Source organism: Brachionichthys hirsutus, unplaced genomic scaffold (genome assembly GCF_040956055.1).
Source record: "Brachionichthys hirsutus isolate HB-005 unplaced genomic scaffold, CSIRO-AGI_Bhir_v1 contig_517, whole genome shotgun sequence".
NCBI lineage: Eukaryota > Metazoa > Chordata > Actinopteri > Lophiiformes > Brachionichthyidae > Brachionichthys > Brachionichthys hirsutus.
The window spans coordinates 77,150-94,759 of record NW_027180480.1 but is presented as its reverse complement, the minus strand read 5'-3'; the positions used below and the strand labels follow the sequence as shown (position 1 = coordinate 94,759).

General features: G+C 40.1%; 1 protein-coding gene across 1 annotated transcript in view; it reads right to left on the bottom strand.

Annotated features, from left to right (window-relative positions):
- Positions 1 to 17,610, bottom strand: part of adgrb2 (adhesion G protein-coupled receptor B2) — a gene marked incomplete at its 3' end in the record, with an annotated part of 84,150 nt that overhangs the window by 26,558 nt on the left and 39,982 nt on the right. Inside the window, exons 9-15 of the mRNA XM_068758693.1 lie at positions 16,569 to 16,763; positions 16,103 to 16,171; positions 15,761 to 15,869; positions 15,397 to 15,543; positions 10,857 to 10,944; positions 9,885 to 9,987; positions 6,588 to 6,631 (exon numbers count right to left, since the gene is read on the bottom strand). Coding sequence (XP_068614794.1) covers positions 6,588 to 6,631; positions 9,885 to 9,987; positions 10,857 to 10,944; positions 15,397 to 15,543; positions 15,761 to 15,869; positions 16,103 to 16,171; positions 16,569 to 16,763 — 755 coding nt within the window. The remainder of the gene's footprint in view (positions 1 to 6,587; positions 6,632 to 9,884; positions 9,988 to 10,856; positions 10,945 to 15,396; positions 15,544 to 15,760; positions 15,870 to 16,102; positions 16,172 to 16,568; positions 16,764 to 17,610) is intronic.

Sequence of the window (17,610 nt, the reverse complement as noted above, 5' to 3'; positions counted from 1 at the left end):
TGAAGATCGAGGAACAAGCCACAGCAGTGAAGCCGTGAGGCAACTTGTCAGGCAGCACGGTTCATTTGTTTCTGTATATGTATGTGGGGGAATTGGGAGACAGGCAAAAATACAGTATGAGAGTACGAGAGCATGTATACGGGCTCCGGGTTATCCTCCGAAGTGTGTACGGTGTGTGAGGTAAGTTTTGGGTTACATTTGCATTCCACATTATAAAAAGAAAAGTCATGATCGAACTCCGTGAAACTGAGAACGATTCATCTGACGTTACATGAATTCATGAAATGAAAAGTTTTCATTCTGAGCTCCCGCAAGGTATCAAGTAAAGTAGTCACTCTCATAAGGAAAACATGGCCCTATGGGCTCTGGCTACACATGCATTAATAAGATGACAAAAAAATACACTACAGTAGTCAGAGCAGATATAGTGCCCTGTGTCCAGTGTTCTGTACCACATTTCCGATTTTAGGCAAACTATGACATCAAACTTGTGTCACATGCACAGACCAGCAATGTGATTAAACAGGATAAAAGTAAAGACGAGAGGGCAAACTGTGTTAAGAATAAACAGTGATTACTGCAAAGATATAACGATAGCTATAAGGGATGACATAGAAAAATCACTCGGATATGGAAATAAAAAGCATGTACAGATACCTACAAGCAAGTTTTATCCTTATTATACTGACAAAACCTTCAAGTCAAATGGCCATAAACTTTCTTATGGATAGCAGGAATTTAAATTTAAGTGCGAATGAGGTTTAATATTCAGCACATTATATTGTTAAGTCATTGACTGAATTCCCTGAGGTTTAATGTGCTGTTTTGAGGAGATAACTTTAGTCATTGCCTAAAGTCATTTGGTCATCCACATTGCAAACAAGGAACTAATGAGTCAAAGAAGGAATAATGTGATGAGTGGATTAGAAATAATTATTGAGGTTAAGTAGTCTCAAGTGGACACATTCATACAGATGCAGACATGTTGACAGTTTGTACTTTTAACATGAAAGAGGCAGCAATAATAACCTTCAAGTTCAAAAAAGTATAAAAAGTGAGGCATAGACAGTGTTCTGCAGCGAAAGTGCAGAGGATTTATTTGTGCTCCTCGTTTCACCCCCTTTCATCCAACCACAATTCAAAGAGCCATCCCTAATCACCAGATTCACAAAAGTCTCAAGAGGAGAGTCTCAGAAGATCTGAAGAAGAGGTAGAGCGGAGTGAGTGCCATATACACTAACCCAGCAACCTCCACTGACTCAGTGGCCGGGGGGAGGAGTTAATGTTTCTATTGGGTTTCGATAGGTGCTGGTGTGGTGGACCTGGCATGCACGAAACCACCATTAAAGGGAAGAGCTGTCATCCCAGGTCCAACAAGGGCAGCACGGTCCCTCCAGCCCCCAGCCCCCAACGACCACCTCCCCCGCACCGGCACCTGCCACCCATCACATCACAACCCCCATTTATTGTTTTGATACACAGACTCGTTTCTCCCTCTGTATTTATGTATGTATGCACAGTGCACCAGCTCTACCGATAGGGCAGGGTTGTTGTCAAAACTACAGCCTTGTAGTTTATGCCCTATTTTAAGACAGTTCATTCTCTCTGGTACGTGCAGTCTAGTCGCTGCAGGGAATACGTTTTTCACAGAAGACATTTTGACGTGTCACAGTTATAAGCACAGGTGTAAATGATAGCTGACTTCTATTATAGCTGCAGGTTCATGGTATTTCGCTTACCGGCTTAAACAATGATTTAAACTGAAATTATGCTTTCCCCATCTGATTTGGTTCCATGCCCCTCCAGTTCTAATCCTGTAGACGTGTATCAAAAATTGACTATTCTAAAAAAAAGCTTAACTTGGACTATAATTTCACAGTTTTAGGTCTCCGCATCTGTTGAAAAAAGAAAAACACATTTTATAAATGAAAAAAAATCATATTATTCTTCCCAATTGTTTAATTTGTTGTCAATAAATTATATGATGTGTGTGTGTGTGTGTAGTTAGAATTGCTATGGGTCAAAATGTCTTGGCATAATGTAATTAACTTGTAATCATATTTCTGGAACATTTACTTAAAATTTGAAAAAAAAAAGGCTAATCCACTTGTTAGAATGTCACAAATTTAATTTTCTTTTCATTTACAACCAGATACAAAAATATTCAATTTGATAGTATGTAAAAAGGTTACCCAAATACTGAACAGATGGATTAATGGCCTATTAATTTCACTGCAGCTATAAAACAGCAAATATTAGAGTATCTGTATTTTCTCAACTCTTACCACCTATTGTGCAGACCAGGCCTTCACATTCACAAACCGATTTTGACTCAATTCTAACTACAGAGAGAGAGAGAGAGAGAGAGAACGAGAGAGAGAGAGACACACACACAATATACTTTATTGTCACTGAAAGCCCTACTCTCCCCACCCCACCCTCTTCCCATGCCACTATGTGAGCGGGGTGCAACATCATCGACCTCCATGACCCAATCTGATCTCTGACATGGTCATGAGCTAATTTATAAGCTTCTTTCCCAGGATTAGCATTCTTCCTGGTGTGCAATCAAGTCAGGAAACAGGAAGAGAAGAGATATATAGGATCACACCACAGCCACAAAACGCCACAGAATCATCCTTGTGTCACGAGCAGGAACAGGAAATCGATTATTAATTCTGATCCTATTTTAGATTTGAGATAGATTGCATCAGAAATTGTGAAAGATTTGTCTGAAAACTATATATTTTCTGATCATTTTACCAAATCCAAAATCTGCAGCTCAAAATCTTATAAAGCACAAACACAGTTTACTTCCTGCCTGCATCATGTAGCAGAAAAATAATTATAAAAGTCAAGAAGATAAGCAAAAGGAAAATGCGCCACTTGACTTATCCTTGAATATAAGACTTTTAAAAACACAATTTCACCCCGCAAAAATCTAAGCACAACAGTGTCTCCGAGAATAAACTTTAACCGTGTTACTTACCCAGTGGATCTCAAATTTTACAGGTGCAGCATTGGAGGCAACAACGTATCCCAACTAAGAGCAGATTACAAGTCTTCTTTGTCTGCAAAAAGCTACATAAACTCTGGCTGTGCCAAAAGGAAACTGCATCAACTGTGAACTATCCTTTACCACTCAATAGGATATAGTGGCCCATTCTGCATGGACTGGTCACATGACGGGACAACCCACCCCCAAAAAGCAATTAATTAAGAGAAAGTCTACAGAGTAAACAGTCCTGACATAATTTACTTTACCGAGTCACCTAAACTACAAATCAGGAACATTTAAAAGTCAGAGCAATCAAAAGTACTCTAAAGCTGACTGTTCCCAATAGAACAAGAGCGTTATGACTCCAGAGTCAAAACTACCAAGTTACCCATGATCTTCAAGGATTGGTGTGATCGCTGAGGAAACGAGCAAAGAGCCTGTCCGTGCCTGTAAAGCCCAGGGGAGACAGAGCCCGTCTAAGCTCTACTAGCCAACTCCGTCTTGCCACGCCGGCTCGCTGTTTGACACAGTCTTGATCTCCTCTGCTCCGTCAGATGGAAAAGTGGAGCAAGCCCGATCAAACCTTCATCCCCTCCTCTCTGTGGCTGCACTGTTAAGCGTGTTAGAGTGTGTGTGTGTGTGTGTGTAATTTATAGCTATTTCAGTATTTTCATTTGTGTGACAGTAGGTTGCTTTTATGCTTATTGGAAAGGACACATGAAAGATATGATTGATGCATAAATACATTTTTGAGAGATGCTTTGTATAATGATGCAGGCAAAGAGGCAGTTTGCTCTGATTGCAGAATCAGTAACATCTGTCAGTAGCTCACATACAATCTGAAGTAACCACAGTAATTTCTAAATAACGACAAAGAAGCTGAGAGTTCCACTGTGCAGTGAGGGGATGTATTTCAGTGGGGGTTTAGTCGTATATCCATGCTCAGGCAGAGTGAGGGTCATCGCACAATGATGCCAGAGGCAAGGACAGCAACCACTTAGTGAAAAAAAGCTGAAAACAGCCACCATCACTTCCCATGGAAGAGACAGAGCGTTGGTGAGAGGCGACGTAACACAGGAAAGATGTGCAGTAATTAGTCACGTTCAAGGTAAATAAGAAAATGGCAACATGTAGACTTCTGTCTCCAAAAATGTTTTCCAAATATTGCAAATGTTTCGAAGATGTGAAGGTAAAGGTATCTATTTGAGTTGGCGTGGAGAATGAATGAACGTCGGTTCAAGCGACATACTCATGGGAGGGATGGCGAACACGGCATTTTGGGCGGGCAGATGGCGCCAACATATGGGCCTGTAATGGGCGAAATACATAAATAAACCCTTGGAGATAAATACTGAGATGAACTGTGAATACCACAAACTGTTGGCCAACTTAACCAGCTGAGTGTGAGTGCAATTGAAGGAGTGCTACCACTGAAATAGCTTTCAGATTTGTGAATAGACCCCTGCTGAAAATGTTTGTGCACTGACAATTGTGATGTGGACGACAGTTGGCTTTAGAGATTTGAGCTTATGTGTGGTTTGCTAATCTCCTGAATTCAAGCACGTGACCCAACTACACATTATGACACTGAAGTGGAAAAGATACACAAGCCACTTTTTAAATGTGAGTGCATCAAATTGACTTTTCTGTGTCTGAGCTAAACACATTTGTCTCATGCTGTCAGCCACGACACTGTTTGCCTTCCCTCTATAATGCTTTCCAGATATTCACCACCTTTTATTTGGTTCCCACTCAAGCTTAAAGTGTGGAGATCAGTTTGACAGACAGCCCTGTTGATAGCGATGATATCCTCCAGCAAACAAACAACAGCTTTATACAAGTTATTTGTCCATGTCAAGAGCACAACTTTGGTCCATGTACAGGCGCCACTCTCTGTTCTTGTATGTTTGCACATCCTCTAATAACGTAAAGGGGATTCATTCCATATTTTCCAACCAATGCTTTGATTTTCACAATTGACACAACCCAGTTAGGCAGATTACACAGCCTCACACCATCCCCTAAGAGCATCTGTGCAAGCAAACAGCATGCTGAAATTATGTCATGGTATTTTCACTAAATTGGTCTACTTTGTGCACAAACTCGAGAGATCAACAGTTTATCCTTGGAAGTTTAACAAAGCAGAAATATCCAACATGAAAAAAATAAATATGCAAATAGACAAACAATGTAGTGGATAAGACCGTTTCTCTTATTATAAATGAATCATGTTTAGCTGTGGTTGCTTCGTGGCTTCACAATATCAAAGGATAAAATATTTAAGACCAGAGTCTTTGTTTATAGCACATATAACATTTACATCCTAGCGTTTGTATTTGTGTGAATCCATTTATGTTGCATAATGTGGGAGTGCTCAGAACAATAAGCTAATACACAGGAAATATTCCACATCCTTCCTATGCTGAGTGTGTTCGGTTGATTGACACTGCTGCTTTATATTCTGCTTGGATCCACAATGCCTTTGAATTTAATTTGATTGCAGCTGTAATCTGCCAACTAGTTAATTGCCTTTGCTGAGCTTTGTTCCTCCCCTGCCTTGATAGAGAAGAGTGGTTTGATAAGTTACAATTCCTTATCCTCTCTGCGTGAACCTGCAGCCCCATTGTAAACTTTGTGCACAGGGGAATGGCTCCTCCAGAACTGGGTAACCGAATCTCCAAATCTCAAGAGGGTAGCTGAAATGAGCAGAATCTTTATTTCATCCTTCTCACTGTCACGGTAGACAGCAACAAGACAAGCCCAGGTCTTATTAAAGATATTTGTTCTGCTTATGACTCATCTGTATAAGTGTTGCTAGAACAATATTTGTAATCAACGTGACATCAAACAATTAACAAAAGCAGACATGAAGAATTGAGCTCAGTAAAGCATCCTCATCTTCTCCCAACCATGAGCCCAATCCTAAATCCATAAACTGTTTACGCTAACAACATCATGACTACCTCGATAAAGAACTAGCCGATAAATGTTAGCCAGGCAGAAATGACATTTATTCCGCATGAATATGACTGTTTATAGTTTGAGACAAAGCTGCACCTGTGCAGTTACGCTGCTGTGGCTAATAGATATGGGGCCATTCGAAAGGCAACGGCTGGCAGCAACGTATAACGAGACCACGACTTGGAAACAAACGCTGGCTTAATGGTTCTGAACAGATTTGATTTTGGTATTGACAAAAAAAGAAGAATCACTATGTGGGTTAATGGTTACAACAGCGTGATCGATTGTACTGGTTCACATTGAATGGTGATGCGAGTTATGTAGTTCACTAGTCAGTGTCAGTGGCCTAGATAGACAAGTCAGGGAGAATCCATGTGATGCAATGCGAGTGGTGTGACTTTAAAATTCTTAGACAGACAGAGAAAATGGTGTTTGTTCTCACTGACTAATCTAATTAACACCCATGCAGCGTACTTCATTAGACTGTTTTCAGTTCAGTCAGTTCATATAATTAATCTGCGTGAACACAAACACACACACACACACACACACACACACTGACAGATGCATTGCTGCACTGCACGCACTCACATGCACACAAGTGTCAGAATAATTTAGAATGACTTACGGGTTGCCGTAGTCCCAGACGACGCACTGAGGATCCGATGTACCCTGGATGATATGGAGGGAGGGAGGGAGAGAAGATAAGTTGTTACTGTCAGTTGAGAGAATGAGTGAGAGTGAGAGAAAAGAGATAGAGAGAAAACAGAATAGTTAGTTGCCAGTGGAGAAAGACCGATGGTGCATGGGCGATAAAGAGGTAAACAGAGAATGAAAGAGAAGGATTGAGACAGGGAGGGGTGGAGAAACTGTCAATGTCAGAGAACAGCACACCAAAAAGAAGCTGCTGCCGCAAAACCGACAAGATGTGTGTGTGTGTGTTGGTGTGTGCACGCGTGTGTGTACACTTAAGTAAAAGAAAAAGCAATTTTGGTGACAATAATGTGTTGGTAAAAGCTGTGAAAAGGACATTAACATCCAAGAGTAAATTTTCTACATAAGTATGACCACAGTGGAAAGTATTAAAGGAATATAAAATGTCACGCTAAAATTACTTATGCATGAAAACTAAAGTAGTTCTAGGTGAAGGACTGTAAGGGAACCAAACTCAAGAAACCACATTAAGTTGTTCACATATTGTATATTCGATCTCTAATCTTATATGTCTTCAATGAAAAGAGAAAAGTATTGGAGCAAAGAGAGAAATAGTCACACCACAGCATCACGATTGTCTGCATGCTGATGAATCGCGATCAGCTGACAATCCATCGACTTGCTGGAGCCACAAGCCAATCTTTGAGGGTCAAAAGGCAGGCGAATCATCTGGTTATCAATGCTTAGTCATGCGAGGGGGCAAAGAAGACTCACTATGACTCAATCGGAGAATCAATCACACATCAATATCTTGAAATGATGCATTGCAACTTGCGGCACCAGCGATCTTCAGCCACCTCTTCACTGATTACTTTTCAAGAAACCCCGAGGCTGGAGTCAAGATCGCATTTGTGCCTTCATTATTACATCAAAAGCATTTAAAATATGAAACTGATGTCTTCTAAGAGAAAAGCAGAAGTCAGACTCTAAGATAAAAGTTGACACTATACTTTGTAGGTCCTTTAGAAGAAAGAATGATCAGGCCACTTGTAAAAGTCAAATAGTAGCAGCGATGCACATTTCTATGCCCGATATCAGGGGACTAATGCAGAGGAAGATACCGTAGGTCTCTCATTGTTTCCAGTCAGTTGGTTCTTCCAGTGTCCTGCAGAGAGCGCTTTGACGTTGAGCGCCCCCCTATGGTAAAGGGTATTATAGCAGCAAATCCACACACGCTGTTATGTCATAAATAACAATCTAAATCTTCTTCAGTGAAGAAAAAACACTCAAAAATATGATTTTCAAAAATCAAAAATAGACTGAAAGAGGTGATATAAATTCAAGTTTGCACTATTAGTTTCTATAAAGAAAAGGACAATCCTCTGAACAATTCATGGCCGATTTCTCATCATTTGGTGAATCCCAATGGCATGGCCGGATGCAAAAGGCTGGCCGGATGCAACATTAATAATCACAAGAACAGACAGTCGGCACAGACTGATGGGTAACACCGTTTTGCTACGTCTAACACTCAGACCAACACTGGGTGTCCCTGGGCGTACATTAGCGTGGCATTCAACTATCAATCAACAGGCATCATGCTTGTCTTTACATGAGTGACATCCATCCCTGCACTCCCACTACGTCTGCATCCTTTTTAGCTCTGATATGTTATAGAATGACAGCGCCTGGTTGACAAATGCCTCTCAAAGGGACCAACGTCTGTTTGACAGCCACATTCATGGACCCCAGTAATGTCTGTCTTAACAGCTGTCGTCTTTTTCACTCAAAAGGAATGGCAGTTTTTTTTTAAAGGGGTTCCCAACACCTATGTTGTAGCCATTTCATGGAATGTTTCAGCTAATTCCATGACATCAGTTTTGTAACGGAACAAGGTTACACTTGTTCAGCAAACAAGCAAACGTTTTCATACTTCTCATTACAGATGATACATTTGAAAATGAAATGGAACAAACTGGGTGTCACTTTTATCCTGATCATATTAAACAAGGTTGAATATAAATTTCCAGAAAGTCTTGTGTGTGATGTTTCTAAAGCAGAGATGTTTTATATAACATGGAATATTTGGAGACCCAGACACCCCCTTTTAGAGGTAAACAAGAGTCCCAGCCCAGAATTAGCTTAGTCTCTCTAATCCGGATGAGTTTCACTTGGAAGTTATCCACATTATTATATAGCATGAAAAATCTATAATTAAATCCTTCATTTAATCATATAAAATAGCCCCACAAAACATTGTTCAAAGTTATGTACATGCACGTGGCCGCAACAATGTCCTAGTCCTGTATTGCACACTGCAGGAAAAGTATCCCTTCCTAGCTGGAGGCTTCAATTAGCAAGTAACATGCTCGGATTAGTATAAAGTGACGGTGCAAAACCTGAAGGATGTCTGCTTTGCCTGAAGTTAAAAAACAGGATCATGGAAATATGAAGGAAATGCCATGCTTAAGTAATGAAACCATGGTTTAAAAGAAGACGATGGGTGGAGTGCCGAGGGATGAAGAATGAGTAGGCAGGTCCCGGTCGACACAGCCAGAGACCGACTTGGGTATGTGTGTAAATTTGTTTGCACTATCTCTTGAGAGCCATTAAATATTCAACATTATTTTCAAGACTGTGTCCACCTTTACACAGCAGAATGGCTAATGAAACCCACATCTTATTGAGGTCATGGAGAGTGCCTCTCATTAAACTTGCACTTAGTCCTTTCCACTGAAGACGCCTCACAAGTCGTTTATAAAAACACTCTACTGTAACATAATCTCAATAGGTACCAGGAGACGTTGTGATACAAGGGTGTCAAAAGGGTCTGTATTTATTCAGGCAATTCGCCGAGTGCTGTGGCACTTTATAGTATGCGGCACTTTCTCTTTCATCTAAACTCTGGAAACATGGGTCAACTGGGAGAAATCAAATCCTTAAAAACCTCCAGTAAATGTATTGCTCAGTATACAAGTGTATCATAAAAAAATACAAACCCTTGAATTGGAAAATACCTCAAACAGATGAACAATTTAAATTGTTTTGCATGCAGCACACTTATTATGATATTACTCATAAAATGTTGAGTAGTTCCACATTCAAATTAAACCTTTGAGTAATTAGGTGAGTTCAAATTATGAAAATAAAGAGGGAATGTTCATTAATTTCTAACAGACTAATGTTGAAATGAAGGAAATTGTAATTTTTATGAAATCATGGAAGCAGTTCAGCGCTAACGCTAACAATATTTTTATTTTGTCAAACTTACATTAATAAGGGGCGACAGCTCCACCACCACCATGGGCTCACTGGGTTGTGGTTCTGGTCGGACTGTCACTGTCATGATCTTGGAGTTAATCACTGCAGGGGGACTAAAGGGAGACAAAAATAATAATCATGATAACTAAATACATAAATACACATTATGTTAGTATGTTTATCATTCTTAAATTATGTATTACGCAACCACGTTTTCCCCAGACATATTTTAAAAATGAATGAACATGAAATACATTTATTTATATTGAAATAAATGCATACATAACACAGAATAAAAATACAAATAAAAACCTCATTAATAATAAGAAATCTAAAGACAGAAAGCCAAAGTTAAACTAAAACAGAACAATAGACCTATTAGAATTCAGCAGAGCTACAGGGAGAAAAGGGTTTTAACAGATTCGGCTTTTTCACAACTAAGACCAGTGACCTGAATCAAAGTGCCCAGGGCCAGCAAACATCTCATCAAAGTGGCCTTTTGAAAACCTCCTTATTTCGCCTTACTTCTGTTTTTGCGAGTCCTATGAAAGTTTCAGGACCCATTAAGCCTACACCAATTCTCCTGTATTATTCCAAAAATACCCGGGCGATGCAGAAGAGAGGAAAAACATCTAGGGAATTTTGATTTTATTTTATTTTCTGGGGAGATCCAAGACAGTTGTTTGATAACTAGGCAGACACAAGGAGAGAAGGAAAGTAATACATACGCTATAAGAGACTAGGTTGGAATTAGATAGAGGGAACTCAACAAAGAACAAAGGGCCCAAAAATAGAAAGGTAGTCAGAACAAGAAGAAAATAAGTGAATACATGGGGAATGAAAACTTGCTGGGAAAGTATATAAAAAAGAGGCATATAAAAGTAAAACCAAGGACCCAGCAAGAATCAGAAGATGAAAATATAGCTTGGAATGCATGAATAATTATGAAATATTAAACAATTGATCAAAGAGAATTACTCACTTTGGTGCAGGTAAGATGATGCCCAAAGTCCTGTATAAGACAGCTCCGATGACATAGTGCAACGTCGATTCTGAGTCTGTCTCTGTCTCTGTAACACAATTTTGCAACTGATCAGCGCAAACAAAAGCACCATCTGTCATGTGGCTTGCATGGTGGTTATTATCCCACACGGCGGTATGGCAGAGGATAAATGACTATTTACCATTGTACAAGACATTTGGGAAAATGCATATTGAATTCATTTGTCTGTTACAATTTGGAATTCTCAGGTGCAGATAGTTGAAGAATGTAAATTCTCATAACTCTTTCAATTGACTTGAAATAGAGTACAAACACTATACTAGCACTGACAAGGAAGACATGTAAACTCAGAGAATTCACACATGGCACAACAATTCTTTTAAACCTGTATTATTGCGTGGCTGAACGTGTGTTAGTCAGCTTTATTATTGTGTGGTTTTACTCTGGACAAAGTGGCTCGCTCGGCCAGCAGGACCATTGGCTGCACTCTGCCGCTCCTGGAGGAGACGTATAAAACAAGACTCTTAACCCGTGCTTTACAAATTGTTCATGGTTCCTCGGGCCATCCTGCCCGGGCCGCGTTTGAAACGGTTCCTTCAGGGAAGCGATATCGCTCAATTACATGTTCTACAGCTCGCCATTCCAAGAGCTTCTTTCCACAAGCTGTGATGGTTTTAAATTATATATCTGGATTCTTATGTTTAAATTTTTCTCATGGATTTTTTTTCTTGTTTATTGTAATGTATTTATTGGATTACTTTATCAGTAAGTATTTTACAGTCGTGTCCTGTAAATGTTGACAGTGCACTTGAGCTTTTTTTTCCCAATGCATTTTATACTGCAAATGGCAAATAACCTGACCTGAACTGATCAAGAATACAGCAATTTTGATTATTTGTTGATAAAGAGGAAGGAAAAAAATAAAATAACTCACGTTAACTCATGTTAAACAGCTTACAACATCAAAAAAGAGAAACATAACTTAATAGCAGCACCTTCCAGCAGCTTGATATGACAGCTACATATTCCACACTGTTATTATACATGCGCTACATAACATAATTACTGCAGGTCATTTTACACTTGGCTTGGGTGGAAGCAATGTTTTTTTTTTTTACCATTAATGTGTTTGACTTTTTAATTAAACTTTTAATAAAATGCAAGAGTTCACATACTCTCTATACTGCATCCTGGAACCTTCCACCCATTGCAACACTTCTTTTTCACAAGCTTTTCTACCTCTCTTTTCTGTTCTTTCTCCAAAAATTAAGAGCAGGGGGAGAAAATGCACTGTCCGTAAATGTCACTTTGTTTTAAGTGACAGAGGGGCAAATAAGCATGAAGATCAAGAAAGAGGAAAATAGTTTATGGTGGTGATTCTTTTTTGGCCTTTTTATGAGGAGGATCGGAGGAGAGGAAGTGACTCATTCAAAAATCTGTCTGGGTAGTACTCGGAAAAAAGAGATAGCTCTGCAAGACAGGCAAGGGGAAAGAGTCAAAAAGATCTTGACAATGGAGAGAAAAAAAAAAGCACATTTGAGACAGTGAGGAGGCAAAAAAAAGCAGATCAAAGTCGGCATGAGAAAGTCCGTGACTGTGATGGATCCTAATTGGACAGTGCCTGCAAAGGTATGCAAATGAGAAAAGTCAGTGTATTGTGGATAAACGGCAAATCAGTGTGCGGGGGGGTGGTGCTCCCCAGCTCAAGGATGATTAATACGAGAAAAGCACTCAATCACAAAACTCTCATTTCCCATTAACAGACTTCTCGTCGCTCCCCACTCGCTGCGGATCTAAATAGTCGGTAGTCAGCTGTAATCCACAAAATAGCAAACCACCAGTCACAAGCTGTGAACTTTAATGACTCATTTGCCAGGAAAAGATATGCATTTAGCTGAAGCTGAGCAATAATTTATGACTTTAATCAAAGACTAGAACAGTCCAAACAAAGTATTTTCATTTCTCCCTTATTTCTTTTCATCATGTTATAAATATATGTCCGTAATCCCTCTCTCTTCCCCGTAGTCTTGTGCTCTCTCCCCCTCTGTTTGTCCCACTTTCTGTCTCTCAGGCTGCAGGTCCTTCTGTCCATGGTGCTGCAGAACCTGGACCTGTGGCCCTCAACACTGATGTCCCCATCACTAGCATTAGCTTTTATCGTTTTATATAGCAGCTCTTTAGTCAGTATATTGTGCAGCAGCCTTAATGTTACATTGTGTTCTGCTCCTGCTCTCTATCACTTCTCTATCCATCTCCTTGTTATTGACTCCCCTTCTACCCATCATTCTCTATTTCTCTCCCTCCTTCTCAACCCAGCTGGTCCACACAGATGGGCGTCCACTATGAGTCTTAGGTTCTGTTCAAGTTTTCTGCCTGTTAAAAGGAACGTTTTTCCTTGCCTCCGTCGCTAAAGCGCTTGCTCTTGTGGGTCAAGTTGGCTTCTATCTTTCTCTGCTACACCTGAAAGTGCCTCTGAGATAACTTTCTGTTGTGATCTGGCGCTATAGAAATAAAATGGTATAAAAGAAAATGTCACAACGTTTATATACAGCACAGAATATTTAAATCAAGTTAGGCAGTGTAGAAAATTAATACTGTAGTGCAATTGCAGAGATCAAACAGTATTTATTTATTTTTTAAATATAAAAAGTCACTACCATGCCACTTTGTAGCCATTTATGTAATTGCTTGCTGGAAAATGCCCTGCATAAGTTATTACTTTTTTTGGATTAGCGGTAAGGCTGGTTCCTTTTGCATATCATTATTAAGTGCAGCAACACTAGATTTTATATATAGATCCATAAATATTTGCAGTCAAGGATGCACCATTTTTTTACAGCAAATGTTAGCAACCTAACCTTTCAGCTCATTTTTCTACCTGCAAGAATGACGTATATCGTTTAAGCAAAGTGAGCTCATGTGGTTTGTGGTCTTTGCCTGAGGAATACTTCAAATTTAATGATGTATCACCACACAAATGCTAGAGCAAAGTTCTACTTGAAATATTAAGCCATTGCTGTCTTGTATGTTTGGATATTCATGTGTGTGCTTGCCTCTAAGATGGAGCGAGACCCAGTATGTGTTTTTGTGAGAGGAAGATACACAGTGGAGGGAAAGAGGGAGTTTGTCAACTCGACAGTCAGTGCATAACAGTCTGGGCATATGCCCAGTGAAGCGATTCATGAACCAATCAATTGGCCCAGTGTGTGCACAACTATGTATGTACGTACACACACAAAGGTGCCAGTCGACCTTTATGAGCATGATTAAGCTGTCCCTCTGAGAGAGGCTTTCATTATTGAGTAAATGAACCAATCAAACTGATAGCAATCAAGACCTTAGCTTGAGGACTTACAATGGGAAGAGACAGAGTTTACATGGGCAAAAAGTACCAATGATATCCTAACTCCTGAGGATGAATTCTACATGAGTGATAGAGTTTCTCAGATAGTATTATATGCTTAAATAGGAATGTCATGCGTAGGATGTAACATGGTAAAATGGTGGGGTATTGAAGAAGGTCGGTTTCATTGCAAAGACAAATCTTTCACCATGAAAAACTGTAAAGAGAATGTAGGCAAACAAAATGAATGTAGCATTAAACAAGGGCTTGCATCTCCTTCTCCAGTTGCAGGGTATAGCGGTCATTATTTTAAATGAATATGTGAATATGCTGTTCTATAAAATAAGGAAAAACAACTTGAGCAAAAACTACTCAAGGGCAAATCTGAAAATGTTTTGTTAAATAAGAGCAAGGTGGATGGTTTGGCGGTAGGCAGTTTGTAATCAACGTTTTGCAACATGGTTAATAAAGTCACAGGAAGAGTGTGTGATTTGTAGTGCCCTGAGGTTAGCTGGAGCTGGATGTCTTGAATAGCAATCAAATAGCTTTTGTTTCATCAATGCACGTCAGGTCAGACTGCTCTGCTCTCTCAGCCTGCAGCGTCTCAGATCTTTAATTTGGGAAGGGGCTGCCAGACAGGAAGTCTGCTGGTTGGATGTAACCTTTAGTTTTGTTGATGGTGGATAGCATCTGCCACAGTAATTATCTTATCTAATGCTATCCACTTTCTTCTCACTCTTAAATCACAGTTTCCCCTTTACAGTGTTCGCCTCTACGGCTCCATGTGCCTGCTTTCTCTTAACCCTTCACACTCCCTTGGCGTAAATTGGCGTTACTTTGATGGTTCCTGGCTAAATTTAAAACAGTGAAGAAAATGTCACAATGATTAAAACAAAGTGCAGTTTACTTCCTAATGTTGCTAAAAGCAAAGCAAAAAAAAACACCTTACGATTCTTTCAGGGGGATGCAAAAATTAAAACAAGAATCCTGACAAATATAAGACATGAATCAACTAGAGCAACTCTAAAGTGTCTCTATAAATCAGGTGTATCATTATATTCTTGAAAAGCCTTCTATTTTCTTTCCATGATACACAACTGCATTTGTGCATGAATCACACTCCAGTCGGTTCTTTGTCAGACAAGAAAATGCAGAAAGGTTAGGACAAACCTGTACCATCAGTCGGGTTGGTGAAGACCTCCTTCGGGATGTAGAGCTTGTCTTCTGCTGTTCTGGCCCAGTCCTTCATCCCCCTCCGGCCCCTCATTGGGAAGTTGATATCACTGGACACTGCGGACACCGGTTCTCGTTGAATGGTTATCACTGGAAAAAGAAGACATTCCAAAAAACGTTGAGACTCAACTAAGTGCAAATCGAAGAAGGGGTGTAAGTTAATAAAAATGTTATCCTAGGCATTCAAGAAAAAAGACTTTTGAGAAAGAAAAAAATATTCTGGAAATGTTTTGATAGGCCAACAAATAAAATAAAAAAATCTATTTGTTTGCAATGTCTTGTGACAAAGCAGCATTATGACACTCACTGAGATTGTTGGTAACCACTAGGAAACTCTGGAAAGGTTTCTGGGCTTCTCCAATGAGGTGAATGAAATCCTCTAATATCTTCATGAGCAAAGCAGCCCCTGGAGCGACCTGTGGATGGAGGGATGGAAAATGAGCATCAACCATTGTCTTATTTATCACACGTCAACTCAAGGGCATCAAGATGGGTCACACACGAATACATGATGTGGTCACCCCAACTGTAAATGTATTTGTGGGATGGCCAATAACATACTTGTACGTCAAATGTAGTACAGCAGTTTGCAGCTGCTGGTTATGCTACACACAGAGTAAGATGTATGAGTATGTATCCAAGGCTTCACCTGGTGAGCGTCCTCCCATTTCTCTACATTTTCCACGTCCAACATGTGGCTGACTATCTGGAAGAATTTCTGGACAAAAGATAAAGATTCAGTTGTTAATACATACATTTACATCGTCCGTTTCCCCTTCTACAACTAGCACTGTAGCAGCACCGCCGTTATTTCCTGTTAAGTTTACTACAGTAGTCGTAGGTTCACAGGCCTTATGTAAAACAGAATAATGTCTGACAAATGGCAGACTGAGACATGAACATTTTGCTCTTTTACAGTCAAAGGAGAAAAACGCTGCCAGAAAATCCCCTTTGAGGCCACTGCAACTTTTCATTGTCATGCACGAACCCATAGAGAGGAAAGTTGAGCTTCTACATGAATTACATTTACAGGCATTGCAAGCCTGTGAGAGTGTGTCTGTGACAACATATTATGTACAGAGTGAGACTTCAGGAGGCTTCAAAAGAAGGCTTACCTGCACGTTGTCGGAAGCTGGGATGTAGGTTGCTCTTTTGAAGGTGTCAGTCACATTTCGCAGAATCTCCGTGGAAAAGAGAAGGTCGCCACTGTAGTAGCTCCTCCTCTGCAAGAGTTCCAGGAGATTTCTTACGATCTGAGACATGCCCTCCCCAGCCAGGGTCCTCTGACCCTTCGCGAGATGCTCTCGTAACTGCAATGTGTTCAAAGAAACAGAAATTGAGAAAATCCAATGGCGGCATTTCACATGCACGACCATTTTGGCTTACTGTGGTACATGCATCCTGAGCCAAAGTATGAGGTTGTTAGAAAGGTCGCACACGTCAAGCCCAAATAAAGACCATGTTTCACAAGAATGTTTCGGAAGCCAGCTGAAGGGAAGTTTCACTATTGGAGCATACATGGTAAAATTGTATTCTGTGTGCTTAAAATAGGCCTATCAACCACTCTTGGGCAAATTGGATTTCATTACTTTAGAGACTGAGAAACATAAAGCAAGAGTGTGTCCATGTGCAAGGCAAAGAGAAACAGAGTCAGGGAGAGAAAGAACAGAAGATAACAACATTCTTTGACTGCTGGTGTTAATGAAAGGTTGGAAAAGGAGCCAACAGAGCAATCAGCTTTGTCATGCACAATCCCCAACCCTCGTCTCTTATAGTCATCATGGAGGAGATATGAAAACATACCTGTCAACCAGTACGTTTTTGCTGTACAAAGTACGGTTTTTATGCATTTTAAGACGTGTACGGCGTAGAAGAAAATCTGTACGGAAAAAACGCAAATTTGTAGCGTCCGTCAGACGCTGAAATAAGGACGAGATGGGTCTCAGAACAAGCTTTTATTAATCGGTAACCCTGCCGCTAAGAGAACAGATATGTTCTCTTAGCGTCTCTCACCCCCTCCCCTCGGGAGCACGCTCACACACACCTCCCCTCCTCCCTGGATGCCTTCCCTGACTCCCTGCAGAGTAGGAATTACAAACACGAACTGTTACAGTACCATCCGGTATCAAGAAAGTTTGGTTTACAAAAATAAAAATG